Source organism: Podarcis vaucheri, assembly GCF_965113315.1.
Source record: "Podarcis vaucheri genome assembly, chromosome: 17".
Classification (NCBI taxonomy): domain Eukaryota; kingdom Metazoa; phylum Chordata; class Lepidosauria; order Squamata; family Lacertidae; genus Podarcis; species Podarcis vaucheri.
Genome location: NC_138755.1, coordinates 20680000 through 20704844, shown reverse-complemented (window position 1 = coordinate 20704844; position 24845 = coordinate 20680000). Strand labels below are relative to the sequence as shown.

The 24845-nt window shown below is 43.2% G+C and overlaps 1 protein-coding gene across 2 annotated transcripts in view; it reads right to left on the bottom strand.

Annotated features, from left to right (window-relative positions):
- JAK2 (Janus kinase 2) overlaps nt 1-24845 on the bottom strand; it is an 87045-nt gene that overhangs the window by 50726 nt on the left and 11474 nt on the right. Inside the window, exons 1-2 of one of the 2 annotated variants that reach the window (XM_082204600.1) lie at nt 5391-5574; nt 1913-2161 (exon numbers count right to left, since the gene is read on the bottom strand). In XM_082204600.1, coding sequence (XP_082060726.1) covers nt 1913-2135 — 223 coding nt within the window. In that variant the 5' untranslated portion in view covers nt 2136-2161; nt 5391-5574. Of the gene's footprint in view, nt 1-1912; nt 2162-5390; nt 5575-24845 lie in introns of those variants that run through there. The other variant, XM_082204599.1, reaches the window with a different exon arrangement.

Sequence of the window (24845 nt, the reverse complement as noted above, 5' to 3'; positions counted from 1 at the left end):
CAGCGGCACGACCAAAAGCCAAACAAAGCTTCCTTAACCATGGTTTGACATGTGCCCCATAACCTGCTTAAGACCACTCATTGATCTAAAGGAAAAACGATCATCAATGATCTACCGGATGCTAAGAATTCAGATTACAAACAGAACTGCACAACTTTTTTTTTGCAGTGCTCACATTCCTTGTCTTCCAAAACTCAAAAAGTAGAGCACTGTTTTGAATCAGTGTAACTTGGTGGGTTAAATCAAACCTTCATGAACAAGTAAAGTATAGATTGGAGATGGTGAAAAAGAAGGAATAAAGTGTTCCATAGTACGTTCTCCTGACGCATCTTTTGACTCTAAGATGGAACTTTGATTTCCCCTAGGTTACATAAAGGCTCTATGAGGGCATCCGAAGGTATCTGGGGTGGCCAGAACAGACATGTTGTCCAATATGTACATTTTAAAGACACAATCTTAAATCATTTCCTGTGGCACCTTTCCCATTCTCCAGGATGACAGAACTTCTGAGATTACACCAGAAAGCTCCCCTACTACCCCAGGATACAATGCATATGGCCTTGCAATTACCTTCCTAGTAATTTTTTAAAATTGAGCACTCCGGCTTAAGCACTAACTACAGTATTTACTTCAATAACAGAAATACTTGGTAGAGATAAAAAAAGGAACAGCCCATGCAGGAGTTGTCACCAGAAAGTATACACCAGCAGATGTTATGCTATTAATCGAATTCCAACAGTTAGCAATGGACAATCTTAGATGACACTAGCAGCTTAAAAATATGGAACCAAACTATTCTCTAATTCCACAAAACAGACTGATTTCTTTTAATGACATTAATGGCACTAAGATTTCTGTTACACTGAACAGTTTTCCTTCCCAAGTCTTCCCAAGAAAAATGTGCAGCCTCTGGGCTCTGGTCACATTTTCTCTTAAATGCATGGGTGCAAGTTCTTAATCGGATGTTTGAAATCCTAAAATTGCCAGAGGAGCGAGAAGGACCGGTGACTGTCACCTACACCATCAATATATCGTCCAGGCTTTGGGTCTCTTTTGAAAGCACCTTTTTTCCATTTGGTTCAGCAAAAGCTTCCTTTGTCTAGTCAGAGAATACCAGGGGCAGCTTGAGTGAAGAGGAACCTATGGTTTCAAAAGACAACCGCAGCTTCCGAGACGAACAGGAAGGTGTGAGCACCAGCCGCAGGTTCCGTTCTTTTCCTCACACCAACAAAAGCCTTGTTTAGGTGAAATGTTAAACTATGGTTGAGCATTATGTGAACGTGCCAGCATTATGCGAAGTATGCTCCCCCTCTAGTCAGAAGGAGACCATAGCAACTAACTGCAGGTTTGAGTTACGTCCAAACGTGGACAACCCAGTTAGTCTTAACTATGCTTTTTTCAAGCTACGTTTCATGAAGCTAGCTTGTTTCAATAGTAGTTAAGAGTGAGTACAGTTTAGTGTTCTGGCAATTCTAAACAGCAGTTAATGGGGGGAAGCAGAGAGGGGACCCCAAGAGTCATTTGCATGACACTAAACCATGGGTGAACCTCCAGGCTGTGGGTCAAACCTGGGGATGTCAGATGTGGGTAAGGGTGGGGCTGCAAAGAAACAATCTGGAACTTAAACGACCGTTCCTGTGCTGGAGCAAGCACACTCCCATAAAACCACTTCTCCCTCCCACAACTGCTCTCTGAAGCCTCAGCTGTCAAGGCTTTGAGGTGCAGTACACAGCTGTTCCAACAGCCCCTGGGACACTCCTTCAAACATTTGATTGCAAAGCATTGAAGGAACATTGCTGGGGCTGCTGTCTAAGCCACAAAGTACCATTCTGATCTGTGTTTTCTTGCCAAATCCCAGAAAAGTGAGGCTGAAACGGTTCCGTCGGTCAGAAAACAGGGTGTGTGATCTTACCACAGGCTTTACAAGCAGCAACACAGATCTCTTCTGCAATGTACTCTCCTGCTGGAAACTGTAGATAATCGCCGTCCATCTTTCCTTGGGAATGATACAAGTAAACTCGAAGCAGTGGCTCTGTGTGCGTGGAAACAGCCGCATTCCCAAGGACGCCACCATTCTGGTGAAGAGTAGATGAGGCCGGGCCTTCCATTTCTGTCACCGTAAGGCAAGCCATCATGACATTCTAAGGTTCACAGCTTTGGCCTGAAAGAAATCCACAAAGAAAAAATGTTAGTTACATTTTTAAAGAAGATATAGAGTACGTTGCATTGATTTGGAATGACAGTGAAGATTTGGGGGTTCTCCCCCCCCAGCCTTTCTCTACAACGAACTCCAAAACTCCTTTTCTCCCCCCCCCCCGAAGTTTCATCCTCCCAACAACCCTGTGAGGTAGGTTAGGAGGAGAAATGGGGACTAGTACAAGGCTTTCTGCCCCCCGGTTGAGCAGCATGCTGGGGCCAGCTGTATTGGCCACAGCCCACAAGGCGCTGGGACGAAAGCACCTCAGCTCCCACAATGAGAGCTGCAACAATTTCACCTGGAATCTCGCCAGCTGGGGCCAATGCAGCTTTTCTCAACATCAAGGTATATCGCCAAACCACAATGTTTGGCTGGCGATACACTGCAATGTTGAAAACCCGACATCACCCACTTGTTTTTAAAAATTCAAGAATTCTACAAGCAAACAGAGAGCACTGTTGAAGGTGTTGCTTAATACCATCCATTCAAATCCTGAGGTGGCTTTCTGAAACCACTTAGTGGAAACAGTGCCTTCTTTTAGAAACTGTTCTAGAACTCTCATCCCACAATGCTGTGGAAGCAACTTCTGAAAGTCATGGTGGAGAAATGGTAAAACAAACCAAGGCAGACCACTGCTGTTTGCTGAAGAGGTGCAGGCTCTGGTCGTGCCAAGTTGCAGAAAGTTAAGGGAATTCTTATTCTCCACTTCCTGAACAAGCTCGTTCTACTTAACAAAATTTCCAGATTCAGAAGTTTCATTTCTGCATTAAAAAGGTAGCCCAGACAAAAATAGCACCCAGGTTTAGATCCTCTTTGGCTTAACTTCCTCAAATTAGACAACTCTATTGCAAAAAACAAACACACACATACCCCGAAAAACCCCAAAAGAACTTTTACAAAGTCATTGAAATGTGTTTCTGTATTCTTTATTACTACATAACATACTAAGCTATGCTTTCTGTTGTTTTCAAAGCTGGCAAAATCCTGATTATTTAGTTGTCCACATTATTATTATTATCACCATCATCATCATCATCATCACCATCACCACTGTTATTTAATCCTGGGACCAAGGAAACATTTCCCCTTTGATATCAGCTTTTCTCATTTCCCTCAGAAAGCACAGAGAAATGATTTGTAGCTTCCCCCCCAGAAAACTTCCAAATTCATCTTTCAACAAGAATCTTAATCCTCAAGACGTTAGTTGCGCAAACGTAAAAACAAAAACAAAAAGAAAAACCCGCAAAGAAACGGTTAAAAGCAGATCTTCAGGAAAAGGACATTCACTTAAAGTACTATAACTTGATAAGTGGGTTAAACTAAGATTGCAATCGTGCTCTAGCATTATCTTACGTTTTTGTAATTCTTTTGGAGAGTCTATATACCATCCCAAAGGTCAACACATTTCCCTGGCTGCTCTTTCTTGAAATCTGGAGATATTTTGTATGTCTAATGGGATAAATCTGTAGGGTTCAAAATAAGTGAAACTATCAAAGGGAAATTTAATCTAAATAATTCAAGTAGGGATTTCTTGCAGGCTCACTGGAAGGAGGTCTTTATTAAAATGACAAAGACCTCCTTCCTTATAAACTACAGAAGCAAGTAGGCATGATGCATGATGATTTAGTGAGCTCACTACAATATTGCCTAAACTATATTTAACCGGGGGGGGGGTGTGTTAGCTCAGTATTTAAGCGGCAGAAACACTGCAAGCATGAAGGTGGGAGCAGAACAACATTCACCAATGTTCCCAAGCATCTCATATTCCCTCGGAATATGGTTCCATTCAGCTATCAGAACCGATGGCAGGGCTTACATAGGCAGAGCAGGTGCTGAGTTTTGTGTGAGTGGAAGAAGAAGAAGAAGAAGAAGAAGAAGAAGAAGAAGAAGAAGAAGAAGAAGAAGACTGCCACAAGAAACTAAATAAAAACCAGAGTTATCCTATTGTAGGACAAGACCTGCCAATAAAAGTAAAGAACTTATTTATGCATGCTACAACAGCGGCAAGAGTTTTGTTAGCACAACGATGGAAGAACGAGGAAATCCCAACGAAAGAACTGTGGCAAGAAAAATTGATGAGCTATGCAGAATTGGCCAAACTGACATATAAGCTGCAGAAAAAGGACAACGGTGACTTCAAGGAAGAATGGGAACTTTTTTACAAACTATCTAAAAAGACAAGAAAATGAATTGGCCTCTGGCAGGTTTTGAATAAACATTCACAAATTTATTAGCTGAACATATGATAAAGTAAGCATACGTACAATTTTACAACATGCAGAAAACAATATATGTAAAGAAATCAGGGAGGGGAGCTGAGGGAAGACCTTGGTGAGGGGGAGAGGGAGGGTTGAGGGGGGGGAAGGGGAAAAATAATGTAATTGATTAAGAGGACTGACAAATTGTTATGTGAAAATTGGTTAATAAAAATATTTTAAAACAAAACAAAACCAGAGTTATCCTTAAAAAGAACTACTACTTCAGACATAGTCAAAATATCCTTTCCCCTACCTTTCCTTTAAATGGTGGTGAAAATAAATTGCCCAAAGAACTGAAGAATTTTTTTTTCTCTTTTAACTTCACTGGTCAGTAAATTATTGCATATTTTGTTACTGGCATATTGTCAAATCATAATGAGAAAATATCGTTTCACCACCATGAAGAACCTATGTTCTTGAACACTAAGTTGAAAAACACAAGACTTTTTCATGTTAGTTTATTTTGCCCTGAGTGGCCCGAAGTGTTTTCCGCAGCTACATATCTGAAAAGGGCAGATAGTCTGTAAAACAGATATAAGACAACTTGCAGAACGAAGATCGCTTTTATCTCTACCAATGCAGCTTGACAGAAAATGGAAAACCGCAAACACAAGCCAGGGCTCTGAAAGTAAACAGCATGTGAAAAAGGAAGAAGAAAAAAAGGAGAAGGAGGCAGCAGCAGCAGCGAAGAGGGAGCATTCATTGCTAGTGTAAACACTTGATTTCTTATAAGGCTAAGAACACAGTCTGCATTTCACTGAATCGACAGAATGTTAGCAAGCAAGATTTCATTCTTCCTCCTATTACAACTGAACTGAAAAGAAACTGTTAATGCAAAACTATTCCATTCTTCAAGACCAATTTCAAGTTTATAATATTGTATTTACACTTAACGTTTTGTTTTGAAAGAAGAGTATTCATTCCAAAATGTATACCGTATTTTGAAATTTTGCCGGCAGAATCGTCTTTTCAAATCTCCACACAGAAAGGGTGAATTTTAAACTGATGCAAATAAAATATCAGAGTGCAATCTTATCCTTGAGTTTTCATCAGCCGAAGAGTTCTAGGATCTCAGCAGAAGCCCGGCAGCGGAACACAATATATTCTACCAGCAGATCAGAAGTCTCCAATGTGCTGTAGGGATACACCATCAACACAGCTGCTCTGCCAGAGAAAAGACAGAGGCAGAGCAGCCAAAATAGGGATGGTGACACGGGCAGAGCACAAATTCTATGCCACGTCAATTCACAACACAACCATGTTCTGCCAGCACACTGGCGAGGTTATGCTGACTGTACACAGCCATGACCTTTCGTTGCCCAGACTGTACGATTTGTATATACAAAAAACTTGTACATGTTATCTGACCATACGATCTAAAGGGTAGGGTTGTGGCCTTCTGGTTTTCAAAAGGCAGCAGGTATTACTGCTGCAGTCATCCCAGAAGTCATAAAAGACCTTTCACGGGGAGTTTTGATATATTAGCTCACAAAGACTTTGGCCAGCTATGCAAAAGTAGTCCAGCCATCTTTGCATCCAAACCAAACAAGCTGTTATTTGCACATTTATCTTCAGATTATGAATTCGCCTGGAGTTTATTTTGGTAAAGTAAATACACAATGTCAGAATGCAGTCACTGTTTGTTCTTGGTTTTTCTAGTAAACAAACAAAGCTGAGAACAGGTCACTGAGCAGAAAAGTTAATGATTTGGGGTGTCTTTTTCGGGAAGGTTTAAAGTACATTTATAAAATTGCGTAGTGCTAAAGTGCTTCATTTAAGATGCAATCCTAAGAATGTCTTGCAGGCCAGGTGAAGCCTATGGAGAAAAAGATAAGATTGCACACAATCTGTTATAACAGAGCAAAAAAACAAATAAAGCTCTGCCCATAATCATAAAAAAGCAATTTTAACAAAATACATCGTAAGACAGCTCATTCTGCTTAGTGTTTCTACAACACCCTTTTCTCTCTTCTCAAACATACATTGCATTTGTGATCAAATTGCACTATTTAAAGGCATGGATGTTGCAAGTCAATATCACCAGTTATAGCCTTATCCTAGGAGGCTCGTTAACATATCACCTTGAGCTTCTAAACAGCACAGGTGAGGAAACTTTGACTTGCATGGCAAACTGGCAGGGATTCAAACATTGCCTGCAAGGCTGCATTCCCCAAACCATGCTTACCTGCCCCACACCTTTGAGCATATGTGATGTCTAGTATTGGGAAGGTACAGATGCAGTTGTCAGTGCACAACTGGAAGCCTTAAAGCGCATTCCTAATTGTGCATTGGCAAAGGACAACAGGCACTGGCCCTAGCAGATGGATTGGCGGTGCGAAAATGTTCCCCATGGGAACTCTTGGCAACCTCTTAAGTCCTGACTTCTGGACAAGATCTACTTGTAAAATCTGCCCCCACTGACTAGGGTCTCATAAGGATCCAGCCCATGTAGGCAAAATGTTCCCCTGTTCGAAATTAGCCAGGCACCAGGCGCATTTTGCACCTATCAGCCACTTGAGACCAAGTGAAGATGCCTGGGCTTATATTTTATCTGCATAATCCGAATGAATTTCAGGAACCAAAATGCTTTTTCTAAGCAGGAGCAGTGAATGACATTATAATTCATTGCTGTAGCTTGACCCCACTGCTCTGCTCACAGTTGTGTCACCATTAAGAAAAGGAGGTCGGAATAGGCCAGTATATATGTGGGCAGTCTCTGCTTCAAGTGACTTTTCTTCTTGAATTTCTCAAAGCTCTTAAACTAGCTCAAGGTTGTCCTCTGAACTAGCCAGATGTTTCGCTGAGAATCAATCCCAGTCAATCATTCATTTGAAAAATAAGACACTGGAGCCATCTTGCCCCCAAATGGCAACTAGAAATTCTGTGACTGAAACCTTGGTTTTAAGGAGCCATTTGCCACCTAGCTTAAATATCTGAGTTTCTAACGCCAGCTCTAAGGCTTTGAGGAAGAGAAGCATAAAACAAACCAAAGAGCAAGAGTTACGGTGTTACACGCAAATGTATACAAGTCTTGCCAACCATTTCCCCCCCAGTTAAAAAGCGGTGTCAGGAGATTCAAGGTGCAACACAAACTTGGAGTTGGGACCTGCGTCTCTGCATTTGCTGGTTCAAGCTGGAACAGAATTGGGAGGAGAAAACTGGACCATGGAGAACAGATCAAGTGGCCAGTCTGCCAACAGCAATCCTGTGCTCAAATCTGCACCCTTCTTGTAGCTGCTTTTATTGAGAAAAAACAAGTCAGGACTTCCTCTCACACTTTAGCATGCAACCAGGAACAGGCCTCCTTAGTGCACAGTGAGCCAGTGTAGTGTAGTGGTTAAGAGCGGTAGACTCATAATCTGGTGAACCGGGTTCGATTCCCTGCTCCTCCACATGCAGCTGCTGGGTGACCTTGGGCTAGTCACACTTCTTTGAAGTCTCTCAGCCCCACTCACCTCACAGAGTGTTTGTTGTGGGGGAGGAAGGGAAAGGAGAATGTTAGCCGCTTTGAGACTCCTTAAAGGGAGTGAAAGGCAGGATAACAAATCCAAACTCTTCTTCTCTTCACAGGTGGGGAACCTGTGGCCCTCCTAATGTTGATGGATTACAACTCATCTCATTCCAGACCAATAGTCATGCTGGCTGAGGCTGGCGGGACTTGTAGTCCAAGAACATTTGAATGGCCACAGGTTCCCCACTCTACCCTTAGCCCTTGCTTTGGAAGATCACATTCAGATAGAGATTAGTAATACTTGGGTTGGCTAGGGCTGCTGCCTCTTGCAGTAGCAGTGCAAGGAGACTATTCCTTCAGGAACAGAGCAAAAGAGGGACATTCAGGAGGGGGAAATGCTTTAATCTCTGTGATCATAGATCTCCGAGTTATTTCATGGAAAGCCATGTGCAAAAATGGACGTGATTGCTCTGCCTCCACCGGAATAGCTTTGTTGTGCAAGCTGAGCCCTTCCTTCTTCAGCCCTGCAACAAAATTACAAGAGCAAATCAAAACCACAAGGTCCAGTTTCTGCAATCCCCTGAACAGTAACTTCGGTCACTCTTAAATGTTCAGTCACAATAGACTGTTTATTTTGCAGCTTCAGATCAACTCCTCCTTTAAAACACTATGGCTGAAAAGCAGCAAACGGACTCGAAAGCCGTAAAATAATCCCCAGCAAAACTTGCCTCGTTATCACCACCAGATGCTTGAGATGCTTCCAGCACAATGTCAATCACACCATCCATTTCGGAAGAGCTCCTGTACATTCCTATTAGCAGGGGTCTGCTGGGACTTGTGGCTATAAGAAGCCTCAATTCAGTGTCTCTCTAAGGTGCCGAACCAAAGCTAAAGATGAGGTGGAGGGAGAACTGAGGGAAGACTGGAAAAATGAGAAACTAAAATTGAAACCAAAAATGGCTGAGCACTGCTCTCTGAGCCTTGGGATGGTGGATTTCCTCCCCTGCCCTGCTTTCTCTCTCATACACCCCCAAAACCTCTCACTACCCTTTCTCCTAACTTCCTCTTTCCGCCTGCATCTGTGCAAAAAAAAAAACCCTTTTGCATTGTTCCCATACTTAGCATCATGCTTCACTCTTAGGGCCCAGTTCCCACCAACATTAACCTGCGTCTTGGGCCAAACCACTTCAGGGCGCAGTGCATGAATCACACCCAAATAAGTAAAAATCCATTCTGCTCACGCACAGGCAGCATTGCAAACAATCCTAAATCACCTCGAATAAATATTTTGGAAGTTGAGAACACATCTTAAATTACACCAGTATTCCATGAACATTGTCCAATTCTGTCTAAATATATTAAACCCCCGTCTTCCTTCTTTCACCCTGAAATAAGACTGTAAGCTTTGCCATGGTTGTGTGTTCAGACATTTCTGTTTCCCATTCTATTATGAGTGGGTTGAAGACTTATCAAGTTTTTGCCTAACAGCTTACAGCAATGATTATATAGGACAGGCACGTCCAACTTCCAAGAGACTGCGATCTACTCCCACTATAAAAAAACTGGCAGTGATCTACCCAGTGAACTGGCAGTGATCTAGATCGTGATCGACCGGTTGGACATCCCTAATATAGGATATTAGTTCTGTTTGCTGCTAAGGTGCTTTTTGATACTGGCTAATCAGAATAAAACAGGACCTGGAGCAAATTGTTTTTCTCTCTAGTCTGTTCGAGACCAAAATTCATTTGCTTTGTTACACGGCCAGTATATTTGGACAGAGTTTCCAGGACTCAAACCACACTGACAATATTTAACATCTTAAGTTTACATTTACTGTATGAAGTATTTCCAGAGCTGTACACCATTTGGCCATCAGACTTTATCCGTGAGAGGAAACAAGATTCCAAGTCCATTTCCCTCTCACTGAAGTCTCAGTGGCACAAACCACTTTCTTGATACCCTGTAGTGTAGCTTCAAGCTCACCAACGCCTCAAACCATTTCTGAACAGTGCAGGCAGCTAAGCGCCTCTATTACTACCAACACGGAGAGGGCTAGTAGAAGCCCAAAGTTCCCGTTTGTTTCAGGAGGGAGCAGAGCTGGGTCATAGTGTTGGGTTCAATGTCTTTATAAACTATTTGGATGAAGGGATTGAGGGGACGCTCATCAAATTTGCAGGTGACACCAAACTAGGAGGGGTAGCTAATGCCACAGAAGGCAAAAATCAGGATTCAGAATGACCTTAACAAATTGGAGAACTGGGCCCAAGCTAACAAAATGAATTTCAATAGGGACAAATGTAAGGTTCTGCGCTTCGTCAGGAAGAACCAGATGCACAAATATAGGATGGGGGACATTTGGCTTGCTATCAGTACACGTGAAAAGGATCTTGGGGTCTTGGTGAACCACAAGCTTAACGTGAGTCAACAGTGTGATGAGGCAGTAGCAAAAAATGTTGTTGCTGTTCTAGGCTGCCTCAGCTGGTTTTTATGTTGGACCAATCAAGTGGGAAAACATCCCTTCTCTTTTGCCTTCCTGTGTGCACCTGCTGCTAAAGAGCTATGGTTGGCACCCATCTCTAGAGATGCCAGCTGCCATAGCACTATACTTGCAGCTTTCTCCCTCTCTCAGAAGCCCTTTAGTGGGCAGTAAAGGATGAGGCCATACAGCCAGCCATTGTGAATGTACCAGTGTAGCTCCATGGCAGCTGCCCACACCAGCTCTCACTTTAAAAATTAAGAAGCAAGACATACTTTAATGACCTGTTGTCCAACGTCCAAGGGCAAAAAGGCAGCTGTATTGACACATACAGAGGGCATGGTGCCCGCTCATTCTGAATTTGGAAGAAAAAGAGAGGGGTGGGAGGAAGCAGCAACCAACTCACAAGGCCACAGTTATCTACTGTGTCACCATGTCCTTCCAGAGGTAAGGAGACTTGGCTTAGACAAAAGTCCGACAAGAGTAAACATCAGCACAGACAACGCCAATCAACATATGGTTGCTCCAGCTTAAAACGAAAGGGCATTGAACTCATTTTGGCTATCTGTCTTTACAAAAGAGATTACCTTCTTTGTGTTGTGAAATAAACGGCTGTGGCAAGCAGAACATTTTCCAGTTCAGAATTGGCTCATCGACTATACCCAAAAGAGCAGAGTTAGTTCATAATCTGGTGGTCCATTCTTCATCAACTAATTTGACATGCAGTTGTACAAGTCCTCAATAAAACCACACAAACTATATTTATTGTGGCTTCCATTTGGGCAATATTGCCTCAATATTGTATACAATACAGTGGTATCTCGGGTTAAGTACTTAATTCGTTCTGGAGGTCCGTACTTAACCTGAAACTGTTCTTAACCTGAAGCACCACTTTAGCTAATGGGGCCTCCTGCTGCTGCTGCGCTGCCGCACAGCTGTTTGTTGCAGCAGCCCTTGCTACAAGCTCCACAGGCAAATGGTGGCTCTGGCTCTGGCGCTGGCCAAGGGGTGCTTCCCAGGCCCCTGTGGGCAATGGGAGAAGGCACTTTTCTTTGGGGCAGGGGGAGGCAGTTCAGAGACCAGGAGTGGCCCCTGTGGCTGCCCAGAGGACTCCCAAGGGGAGAGGAGGCTGAGGGAACACTCCACAAGGGAAGGGTGTTTGAAAAAGGTTGAGAGACTGCCAGTTCTGCAGGCAAAGGGTGACACAACTGGGCTCCTGAGCCTCACAGGGGTGCAGCAGAAAGAATGTAGTTGGTCAAGGGAGTCGTGGACTCAAAAAGGTTGAAAACCTCTGGTGTAGGGAAAAGCCACTCATTCCTTGTCCAGCACTGATTTGAGGACAGGATTGCTGTTGGCAGCCTGGCCACTTGATCTGTTCTCCATGGTCCATTTTTCTTCTCCCAATTCTATTCCAGCTTGAATCAGCAAATGCAGAGACACAGGTCCCAACTCCAAGTTTGTGTTGCACCTTTACTCTCCTGACACTGCTTTTTAACTGGGAAAAAAATGGTTGGCAAGACTTGTATACATTTGCATGTAACACCGTAACTCTTGCTCTTTGGTTGGTTTTATGCTTCCCTTCTTCAAAGTCTTAGAGCCAGCGTTAGAAACTCAAGATATGTTAGCTAGGCGCCAAATGGGTCATTAAACCAAAGTTATAATCGGTGAAACGGAATGCCTAGTTGCTATTTTGGGGCAAGACGGCTCTAAAGTCTTATCTTCCAAATGATGGACTGACTGTGACTGATTCTCAGCGAAACATCCTGCTAGTTCAGAGGACAACCTTGAGCTAGGTTAAGAGCTTTGAGAACTTCAAGAAGAAAAGTCACTTGAAGCAGGGGCAGTCCACATATACACTGGCCTATTCCAACCTCATTTTCTTAATGGTGACACGGACCATTCATAACGTGAATTCCCCCCCCCAACTGTGAGCAGGGCAGTAGGGTGGGGTAAGTGTAGACAAGCTACAGCAACTAATTATAATGTCATTCACTGCTCCTGCTCAGAAAAAGCCTTTTGGTTCCTGAAATTCATTCGGACTGTGCAGATAAAATCTAACTGACAGAATTCTACAGGATGTGGTCTTAGTGTATGCAAACAGACCAGGTCCAATGATTCCCCAGGCATGAAACTCCAGATTGTGGACATGTTAGCTGCCAACTTTTCCCTTTCCTTGCGAGGAATCCTATTTGGAATAAGGGAATTTCCCTTTTAAAAAGGGAAAAGTTGACAACTATGGTTAGGTGCCCTCCTGGAACCTAGACATCTTCACTGGGTTGCAAGCAGCTGATAGCCAGGTGCAAGATGTGCCTGAAGACTGGCTAATTTCGAAAACTGCTGTCTAGGCAAGCTGATCTGTACTTGAATTTGTGACTTTAGACTGCACAGTGCAATTCGAAAAAAGAAACCACACCTACAGAACAAGGTGAAGCAACTTAAGTAAGAGTATTTCCCCAGTTAAAACAGGGAGAGGAAAGAGTATTTGCGCAAGGCAAGTGGTAATTAAGAACATGAACTCTTAACCTAATCTGCCAACCTTATAACCACTGAGTTGAAAGGAAGGGAGAGGTTACATATGTATCCTTCAACTCTTAACTGCCTTGCATGCATGAAAAGGCCACTGCAGATAGATTCCAGCGAACCCAGTCAAAAGATGTGTATTCCAGTGAAAACAGCAGAAAGTGCTATTTCAAACTAAGCCTACAACTGTATCTTTAGCTACGGTACTGTACCAGAATGATATAGCCTGCAACAGAATGCATCTGGTGGAAGGGAACGACATGACGAAGGTTAGCTATGCAAAGCACAGGGTGTGCACCCACCAAGAGATGCAAAAAGCAGTACAAAAAAATTAATAATACCCATGTGCCCAAGTTGTTAACCAGATTTTTTTTAAAAAGAAATCAGTACGTTTAAGATTAAAAACATGTGAACCTAAGGCAAACAGAATGTATTGTACCCTAAGTAAAAGGTGAAGGACCCCTGGACGGTTAAGTCCAGTCAAAGGCGATTATGGGGTTGCGGCGCTCGTCTCGCTTTCAGGCCAAGGGAGTTGGTGTTTGTCCACAGACAGCTTTCCGGGTCATGTGGCCAGCAGGACTAAACCGCTTCTGGCACAATGGAACACCATGACAGAAACCAGAGCGCACGGAAACGCTGCTCACCTTCCCACCACAGTGGTACCTATTGTATCTACTTCCACTGGTGTGCCTTCGAACTGCTACGCCGGCAGGAGCTGGGACAGAGCAACGGGAGCTCACCTGGTTGCCGGGATTTGAACCACTTGTTGGCATACAACCAAGGAAGCAGGGGCAATTGGCAGGCCCCCAGCTGTCTCCATCCCACCGGCTGGTGTACCGGACAAACTCCAGTCCTTGAATCAGTGACCTGAACTTCAAAAGCTAGGGCACGCTCTACTCAGCAGAGACAACGTGCAAACAGAAGTGGCAGGAGAGGCTGTGTGAGCATATTTACAAGCAGTTTATTCAGCATACATCAGGACAGAGGAAACATGTCCAATCTCCTTTGTGTCCAAAGCAAGACAGCCTAAGAAAAAGCTATACACAAATGGAAGTTCCCAGCAAGCTGTGCTGGAGTGTAAACAGGCATGTGAGACACAACAATCATTCCTTAAGGTGGAACGGAACATCCCAACATCCTCCCCCTTTCCGTGTAACCTGTGTCAACATATTTTGACCCAACTGCAACCGCTGTACATAAACCTTAAGTTGTTCTGTGTTAACAACCTCAGACAACAGATCTGCAGGAATTTCGTTTCCTGGCATGTAGGACACCTGAATGAGTCCTTTCTGGATACATTCCCTTGAATGATGTAACTTTATCTGCAAGTATTTGGTTCTTTGCTTGCAACTCTCTGAGGTTAGCAAAGCCAAACAGGACCTGTTATCTTGATACACCTGTATCAAGGACATGTCACCTTGACTCTGACATTCTGAAACAGTTTCATCAATCATTCACAATCCAGGAGTGAAAATGACAGGGCATTGAGTTCTGCTTCACAGGAACTTAGGCTTACTGTCACCTGCTTCTTGCACAGCCAGTCAAACAGACGGTGGTTGTACATGTAGCACACTCCAGAAGTGCTGGTACCATCAGTGGTGTCACTTCCAAAACTAGCATCTGCAAAGATTTCAAGACCTCCAGTCTTCTGACTCGTGAACCTCAGTCTGTAGTGCAAAGTGCCCTTCAGATAGCGTGCTATGCGTTTGAGAGCTTTCCAACCCTGAACAGCAGGATTGTTAGCATGTCTGCTAAGCATATTAGTGCTTACAGCTATATCAGGTCTTGAACATCTAGCAATGAAATTCAGTTTGCCTAGAATGCATCTGTACAGTGTAGTGTCAGAAAATGCTTCAGCAGTACCATCTACAGTGGTGCCTCGCAAGACGAAAATAATCCGTTCCGCAAGTCTCTTCGTCTAGCAGTTTTTTCGTCTTGCGAAGCAACCCTATTAGCGGATTAGCACTATTAGCAGATTAGCGGCTATTAGCGGCTTAGAAAAAGGGGGGAGCGAAAAAAATCGCAAGACTTGCAAGACGCTTTCGTCTTGCGAAGCAAGCCCATAAGGAAATTCGTCTTGCGAAGCGCAGCGAAAAACCCTTTTGTCTAGCGGGTTTTTCGTCTTGCGAGGCATTCGTCTTGCGGGGCACCACTGTACCTGGTAATCTGTTACCATTGGTGTGTCCATAGGATTTGAATCAACCAAATTCAGCCTGGTTAGTACCTTAGCAATTTTCTGTGTTTGGTGTACCAGAAAATTTCCTGCCTGGTCTTTCTCTACCTGCAGAGAAAGATAGTTGGATACCTCACCAAGATCCTTCATGTCAAAGTGCTCCTTCAGCTGAGCTAGGGTGCTTTGGTACAAAGCCTGATTCTTCCAGAGCTGACCTTCTGAATGGGAAGCCCAAGAGGCTCAGTGGTTTAGACCACAGCATCACCCGCATCCCTCATGTGCCCTAAGTAGGCTTCTGCTGGCAAGAGCATCCCCTGAGCAGAGTTCCACTCATAAGAGGAGGCTGGAGTGACAATCTTCACTGATTCTCCCTTCCCTCTGAAGCCCTTTTTGCCCCACCATCTTCAGAGGGATGGGGGTCCCTCTGAGCAGCAAGAGGGACTGCAGGGGAGAAAGAAGAAATTGGAGAAATCTGCCTCTCCTCTTCTACTGTTAGGATCGTACATTGGATCGAAGTAGCTCTTCCATTTGTGGACAATTAGTCAGGATCCTGGCCATTGAAACCATTTAGTACACGTGTCAATTTATAACCACATTACAACTCTCTATTTCTCCCCCTCTAGTCACCATGTTAACTATGATTATACTGTATAGGATTAATATTCTGATATAAATTGCTTCATGCTTCACACATAGAGGATTATGCCTCTCAATATGTCACAGTAGTTTAAACATCCTTCACGTTAGGACTAGGGAAAGAAATACCTTACCCATGTCATGAAATAACCGTGTATACTTTAAAACATAGAACTATATCTATTTTCTTTTAAAATGATTAATAGCTCAAAGTTGTCATGCAGAATCAAGTTTCTAGCAAGCAAATGTGCATTATTCAGCAGCAAGCTTTTGATAAGATCCATGCATTTGTTCAATGCACGAGTCTCTGAATGACAGCAGGAAGGCCACCGCACGTGTTAGGAAGAAAGAAGCCGTCAAGCTCTTAACAGGAACGAAAGGAAAGATCAAAGAGGCTTCACAAAAATGGAAAGGGCAGATGTTCCCACATATAGAAGCAACATGGAGCTAGAACACTCCATAGTAACAACTAAATAAAAAGTGACTCTATTTTAGTCATTCTTTAAATTTTACATGGCATGAAAACCTCGAGTTTTAAATCTTAAGAAAAATGTGCTTTTATCTTTTTGCAAACAATAAAGTTGCAAAACAGCTAAAAGTTGCAGAGCATTAAATCTTGCTCTGCTCTGAATGTTTGAGTTGTTTAACTTTAAAACATACAAATAAGTTATTTTCAACAAATCAGTTTTCCCCTACCCCACAGGATTCAACTGGCATGTGGCTCAGCTTATATTTGTAACAAATAAATTTATGAAAGAGGCATATATTAATGCCAAACAACTCCACAAAATTGCATACCTTAAAGGGGTTAGTGCCCCGGTTTGTCGAATGGCTCATCAAATGCAATTTCTGGCGGTACTGAGCTACCTAACACACACACACAAAACCTTATCCCTGCCATGAGGGTTAGCCTGTTCCATATGAAATAGAAACTCCAATGGCAAAGAGTGTGGCTTAACTATTAATAGTTCATAGTGGGATTTCCCTCACTGTATACTATTTACAATGTGGTTAATTGTTTTAAGCTGCACGTCATTGTAGATATCAATATAGCTTCAGCATTTCTTAAAAACCACCTCTGAATCTATTTCACCACAAAACCAAACAGATCACAAAAGAAATATGCTCCAGTTTACAGCTCTGGTTCCTGGGTTATGCTGTAGCCTACGACAACCACAGACCTTTTCAGATTTCCACTTGTCAGAACTGCAAACAAATACAAAGCCAGTTTTTGAATTGCTTTTTTATATAGCCAACATTGTCTGAAAGAATGGTCTTCTATAGTTTATTCCTCCAAGGAATATTTTTTAACACTAACTTTGTCTCCTTGATGATCCACCAATAAGCCTGTGAGATGTATCAGTGTTGCCTGGAACACTTTCAACACTTCTCCTCTTGACAATCCAATTTCAACTCTAAACAGCCAGATTCAACTCTGAACTGAATTAGAGAGCCTTTTATAGAGGCAGCCTATTTCCTTTGCCCACAGCAAGAGTGCGATTCTCTGAGGCACTAATAATATATGTTTTATCCGAGTACATAAACGATGCTGACGGACAGCCTTGTTATCAAGTTTCCCAACACGATTACCAGCAGCCTTGGTGCAATAGAACAGAAGTTCTTGTTGCTTCCCACTGGCAGTAAAACGTACATTTTTCAATTTTATCACAACCACGTCAGCCGACCTAGCCAGGCAAACACACACCCAAATATGCTGCCTTGACCCAATATAATCAGTTACCGCTCACTATGCAACTATCCTAAGTACACGGGCTAAGTCTCTGCAAACAATTAAGAAATGGGATTAGGATTCTCTCCCCTCCCCCCCTTGGCAAAGTGGCTATGCCTTAAAACAACCTCAAGGCAAGCAGAAAACCAAGATCTTAAAAAATAAAATAAAAAAATCTCCAGTGTGCAGACACAGGGAAATAAACTAAATCGCTGGAATGATAAAATGGCAGCACTTCCACAGTTCCCTTTTTCCTTTGCATTTCAGTCCGTAAAACAAAAACAGTCACTTTCAGTTCCTTATCTCAGCCTCCTTCTGCTATTTATGATAAAAACTACACACCATTAAAGGGGCTTTAATGGTAATTGTGGAAGTCAATTCTGGAGTGTCTTATAAGAGAGTTTCCTGCTTGTGCAATGGAAAGGCTGTGGTGTATTTATTAGGGTAGATTCGAAGCTGCTCTTGCCCTGAGCTGAAGGTGCTTTTGCTTTGTGCAAGGCACCCCTTCCCTGCTTTTCAACAACCTTATTTCCCTGCTGTAGCCGCCTATACTGCTTTCCACAGCTTTTTAGTGGGCTCAGACAGCAGTAATGGAAAGACGGGTGCAGAAAAGCCCCATTCAGTAAGTGAAAGAATCCAATCCACTATACAGTGGTACCTCGGGTTACATATGCTTCAGGTTACATACGCTTCAGATTACAGATGCTTCAGGTTACAGACTCCGCTAACCCAGAAATAGTACTTCGGGTTAAGAACTTTGCTTCAGAATGAGAACAGAAATCGTGCGGTGGCGGCGCGGCGGCAGCGGGAGGCCTCATTAGCTAAAGTGGTGCTTCAGGTTAAGTGCAGTTTCAGGTTAAGAACGGACCTCCAGAACGAATTAAATTCTTAACCTGAGGTACCACTGTACAGGCTTGGTCTAATGAGAATACGTAATAACTAGGTCTGATAAGACATTGTGAGTTAAGTAGTTTCAAAGAGCTAGATTCATTTCTAACTCTTTCTAAAGTTTATCGAATACTAGTGTAACATTTTCCACCCGATCCAAAATATTCGAGATGACGTAATGCAACACCAAATTATGAATGTGATATATTCCCAGCATTTTTCTCTTTCGTTTCATTAGTTTCCTTTTAAAATATTTTTGTTTTATAAAAGTGGGGAGGGGGGAATTATAAACACTTGAAAAATTGTACAAAAATATTTGTATGAAATAAAAAATACCGTATTTTTCGTCCTATAGGGCGCACCGGCCCATAGGACGCACCTTGTTCTTTTGAGGGGGAAATGAATAAAAAAAATTTATCCCCCCCCCCACCGCGGCTGCCACCCCAAGCCTTGCGCACACCTGCCCGAAGCACGGGGCACCCTCTGGAGGGCTCCCCGTGCTTCGGGCGACAGTCTGCCGCCCCAAGCCTCCGCGCCCGGCGGGACGTCCTGCCGGGCGCGCAAGGCTTGCGGACACTCGCCGGGGCTGCAGGCTGCTGCCCGCAAGCCTTGTGATCCTGCGGGAACTCCTGCCGGGCTTGCAAGGCTTGCAGATAGCTTCCTGAAGCCTGGAGAGCGAGAGGGGTCGGTGCGCACCGATGCCTTTCACTCTCCAGGCTTCAGCCCTGGAGGGGGAAAAGTGCGTCCTATGGGGCGAAAAATACGGTATATATTCCATTCCCATTGTAAGCATACGAATTTCTTATTCTCAACAAGAGAAATATCTGAGAAATTTAAACATTGGAAGACCTTATGAAGAAATACAGAGAACTGTGTGGTCAGAATGCCATTCCCAGGCCAGCTAAGAATAGGCAATATTGCAAACTTTCTATGACCACATCAATATAATTATATACATGCATACACTCTTCACCTCCCCACCAAGATAAGCATTGCTCTTATCTTATAAATACAGAGTACAGTACCAAAGAAAATGAGTTCTGTATAGAAAGCAGCACCACTGAAAGGTAGTTGACAAAGCAAAAATGCTACATTTGACGGCTCGCCATCCTCAAGAACAATAAATCACAACACGACACGAGGTCTCAGAGCAAGAGACTGCTATGGTAAATTTATAACTGTAGGATTCTGTAAAATCTCATATCCTAAGAAATGGCAAGTTCCAAGACTGCCAGAAAAATCATTTATTGCAAGGAGGAAGAAATGCAGCATTTATATATATTTTTCAGATTAATTTTAATTGAGTGTCCCCAAAGAGAGGCATGAATGGAGCTAACACTACTAATCTGTGCTCCCAGCTGCCAAGTTTCCATAATTAAAAACAACTTTTTAGGTAGGTACCTTCATGGAACTATGAGCTGCACACACAAAGACGTTACTTATACTAGCTATAACTGTGTCTGTGTGTGTGTGTGTGTGTGTGTGTGTGTGTATTCTTCTCTTTCCATGGTTCATTTACATATCATAAATCCCTGCATATTTTACATAAACTAAACCAAAATTTGTATACACTGTTGGGTTTATCTGAACGTTGCCAACGTTTTCAAGTGTACACAATTTCCTCCCGTATATTCAACAAACATTTTCGAATCTTCTTTAAATGTATGTTCTTCTTGTTCTCCAGCAAACTTTTTCAGCAGGGGGCCGGTCCACTGTCCCTCAGAACCTTTGGGGGCTCGGACTATATGGGGGGGGGGGAGAGAACGAATTCCTATGCCCCACAAATAACCCAGAGATGCATTTTAAATAAAAGGACACATTCTAATGTAAAATCACACTGATTCCCAGACCGTCCGCAGGCTGGATTTAGAAGGCGATTGGGCCAGATCCGGCACCTGGGCCTTAGTTTGCCTACCCACATCTTACTCTATCCTAGCTTGAACTGTAAGCCACTTTTAAGTACCTGCACCACAAAAAGAGGTGGACATAAAATTACAAAAAAATAAATAAATTAGGCATTGTAATCCGAAATAGTTCTGCTTGCATACACTTTTTGCACAGCATTTCCTAATGTCTAAGACAGATGTGGCCCAATCGCCTTCTCAATCCGGCCCGCGGACGGTCCAGGTATCAGCGTGTTTTTACAGGAATAGAATGTGTCCTTTTATTTAAAATGCATCTCTGGGTTATTTGTGGGGCATAGGAATCTGTTCATTCCCCTACCCCCAAAAAAATATAGTCCAGCCCCCCATAAGGTCTGAGGGACAGTGGACCGGCCCCCTGCTGAAAACGTTTGCTGACCCCTGGTCTAAGAAATAAGCTGCTTCTCAAATTGACCAGGAGTTTGTCTCTTGCAGCAGCAAACTGTTGCAGCAAAACTAAAGCAAGCTCAAGCAGGGTACATTATTTCCTCAGTGTCTGCCTGCATTGCATCCAAAAGGCCGAACCGGGGCTAAGAGAGGTCCATTTCATTGTGAACAAGGAGATACACAAATAGCACAAAACTGTCAATCGCCGAAGACTTTAAAAAGAACAGGATAACTTGAGTTGTCTGAAGGAATATGCAACGTAGTAAAATCACAGGGGACACTCCTTGAGAAGGCAAAAGCCCTGGCTGAGGAAGTGACTAATTGTGCCAAAAGGTAATAAAATCCCCTGCTAATTTAAGTTACAAAGTATTGTACCCAGGCTATTGCAGTCCTCAGTCACTGCTTCTCTGTTGATTTTGATACAGGAAACGATCCAAGTAAAAATCCAATAATAGTTCAGGGACCAGCAAACTTTTTCAGCAGGGGGCCGGTCCCTGTGGGGGGGCCGGACAATATTTTGAAAAGGAAAAAAATAAAGAACGAATTCCTATGCCCCACAAATAACCCAGAGGTGCATTTTAAATAAAAGGACACATTCTACTCATGTAAAAACACGCTGATTCACCAGATCGTCCGCAGGCCGGATTGAGAAGGAGACTGGGCCGGATCCGGACACCAACCAGTCTTTATAAATGCTTATGGATGGCCACTATTGCTGAGCCTGAGCTTTTCTATCCAACTGGTTGTAGCAAGTTGGACTTCCCCCTGCCCCCACTTAAAGAGAGTTTTCTAGCCTTGCTTCATGGCATTGGCTACCACTGACTGTGGCAAGGAAACTCAGGGTGGTCAAAGTGCGTCACATAGCAAATTCTCTTAGAACAGGGGTTCTCGAACTATGGTCTAGGTCTAGGAGCTGCACCAGGTGGCCTACAGGGCACCTGTGGATTTGTGGTTGAATATGGGAGGTGGCATGTGGGATGCGGGTGGCGCTGTGGGTTAAACCACAGAGTCTAGGACTTGCCGATAAGAAGGTAGAAGGTCAGTGGTTTGAATCCCCGCGATGGGGTGAGCTCCTGTTGCTCGTTCCCTGCTCCTGCCCACCTAGCAGTTTGAAAGCACGTTGATGTGCAAGTAGATAAATAGGTACCGCTCTGGCGGAAAGGTAAATGGCGTTTCTGTGTGCTGCTCTGGTTCACCGAAAGCGGCTTAGTCATGCTGGCCACATGACCTGGAAGCTGTACACCGGCTCCCTCGGCCAATAAAGCGAGATGAGCATCGTAACCCCAGAGTTGGTCACGACTGGACGTAATGGTCAGGGTTCCCCTTACCTTTATAGGAGGTGGCATATCGGTGGCATTAAATATCCGTATTGATTTTAATTGCATTTTATTATTTCTTCTGTTTCTTATCTTGCATTTTTTGGCGTTACAATTTGAATTCCATGAATTTCAGGCTTAATATAATAGCATGCAATATATAAGAAATAAAAAGGCAATTTTAAAAGCGTACAGCATTTAACCCAATGCATTGCCATAGTTACAACAAGCAGAAACATCGTGAGTGGTCGACCAAGTACTCTCAACAATTTTCAAGTGGCCGAGGTGTGTGAGAGAGTGTTTTGGAACCACTGTCCTAGAGATAATATGATAGGGAGAGGTGTAAGTATGGCTATTTTATTTCCAACAGCATCCCCCTTGGTGGGAACAAAGTCTAGCTTGGCTCTAAGTCAGTACTAGGAAAACTCAGTGGAACAGAAATGTATTCAGAATGAAGTACTTTGCAATGTTAATACAGGGTTGTTTGAAATATTAGGGACATCCCCAAGTTTGACATTTGAGAGGTACTTTTCCAAGCTACAACTCATACAATTTCCACACCAGCAAGACTATTCCTTTCAAGTAGTATTCTGCTGCATTGTATGACTATACAAGGTTGCTTTCATAAGGGGCGAGAATATTGGCTCGTGTTCTTGAAAGACACTTGGACTACATGAGAAATCTGTCATTAAGGCAGTGGCATTGTTCAAAAGAATTCTGTTGGGTGGCATCTGGCTAGGTCTCTCTAGTGATGAATCATGCAATTGAACATGCATATTCCCCCGTTTCCTCTGAATAATGCTATATTAAAATATACACAGGCTGACTCAAAATTAGTTCTGGCAGTTTCAGAAGGCAGAAGACCAATCCTTATATGCAAAAGCAAGCAAGCCAAAGGAATTGAAAACAACTGAGAGGCAGGATAGAACATACATATGCCGATTTTTAAAAAGCTGGGTTTTTCAAAAATAAAAGAAACCAAATCTGTTTCAATCATTTTGACAATGTTTTTGGGACTTTAACTTTACTGTAGACTTTGGGTCTACGGTTAGAATGAGGAAGGAATTTATAATTCAAAACCCATTTCCAGGTCATTAGGTTCATATCATTAGTCACCCGTGACTTTTTCTCTGAAGCTAGTTTCCATTATTATTTCTCCTTTCTCACGATCCTTTTTTATACCCATCCCATCCACAATAGTCTTCCATTTAATCCATCATATAAGCTTTCATGAGTCCAAGGGCTTATTTCAGATGAAATGCAGTCAAAGAATGCCTCACTTGCATGTATGTTTCTGCCTGATTGTTCCCAAGTCAAAGGCAATAGGATACACATCACAATTCATACATAGTGGATAATGAAGGAATCTTGCAGCTAAGGGGATGGAGAGTGATCTCATTGGCTGAGTCTATGCTGGTGCATTAGTCACACGGCACCAAGCCACCAAAAGTAGTGGAGGACCTTGGGGTCACAAATTTCATTGGTATGTTGTTTAGTAGTGTCCGACTCTTCGTGACTCCATGGACCAGAGCACGCCAGGCACTCCTGTCTTCCACTGCCTCCCGCAGTTCGGTCAAACTCATGCTGGTAGCATCAAGAACACTGTCCAACCATCTTGTCCTCTGTCGTCCTCTTCTCCTTGTGCCCTTCATCTTTCCCAAAATCAGGGTCTTTCCCAGGGAGTCTTCTCTTCTCATGAGGTGCCCAAAGTCTTGGAGCCTCAGCTTCTGGATCTGTCCTTCCAGCGAGCACTCAAGGCTGATTTCCTTCAGAATGGATAGGTTTGATCTTCTTGCAGTCCATGGGACTCTCAAGAGTCTCCTCCAGCACCATAATTCAAAAGCATCAATTCTTTCAGCGATCAGCCTTCTTTATGGTCTAGCTCTCATTTCTGTACATCACTACTGGGAAAACCATAGCTTTAACTATACGGACCTTTGTTGGCAAGGTGATGTCTCTGCTTTTTAAGATGCTGTCTACGTTTGTAATTGCTTTTCTCCCAAGAAGCAGGCGTCTTTTAATTTTGTAACTGCTGTCACCATCTGCAGTGATCATGGAGCCCAAGAAAGTAAAATCTTTCACTGCCTCCATTTCATTGGTGTGCAACACCCAAATTTGCCCCCCCCCCTGTGCTCCATCCTAATCATATTTACAGCCCCCCATGGCACCCCCAGGGCTTCATGCCCGGTGTGACCAAACCAGTCACTCTCCCCTAAATCTGTCAAAAGCTAGTGTTTGGACACGCTAAAAGTTTATCACCATGTCAATTGCAATTTTCCAGAGTAGCTCTTTGAGACAAGTCTCTTGCAAAGAAGGGGGGGCGTTATTTGATGCTTGACACTATTTTGAATCGAGATAGTGGGCGGAGAAGTAACTTTGGTGTGTACCCACTCGATTTTTGGTGTGGCAGGTCCAAACTGCCAAATTACACTACAGTGGTACCTCTGATTACGTACTTAATTCTTTCTGAAGGTCCGTTCTTAACCTGAAATTGTTCTTAACCTGAAGCACCACTTTAGCTAATGGGGCCTCCCGCTGCTGCCGCGCCGCCACCACACGATTTCTGTTCTCATCCTGAAGCAAAGTTCTTAACCCGAAGTACTATTTCTGGGTTAGCGGAGTCTGTAACCTGAAGCGTATGTAACCCAAGGTACCACTGTATTTAAAAATCACAATATATTTGGGTTTCTAAGAATTCCCAGGCAGCCCTGGGCATATAACCAGTGCTGATATATAAGCAGTGGCGTTATATATCAGCAAGAGAAAGGGTCACAGCAATATGCAAAGCCACAAACACAGTTTATTGCCAGGTGTTCCTACAAGAACCATGTCTTTTCTCTGTTGCTTCCTGTCACAATAATGAGCATTTTGTCTGTGTTGTTGTAATTGCTA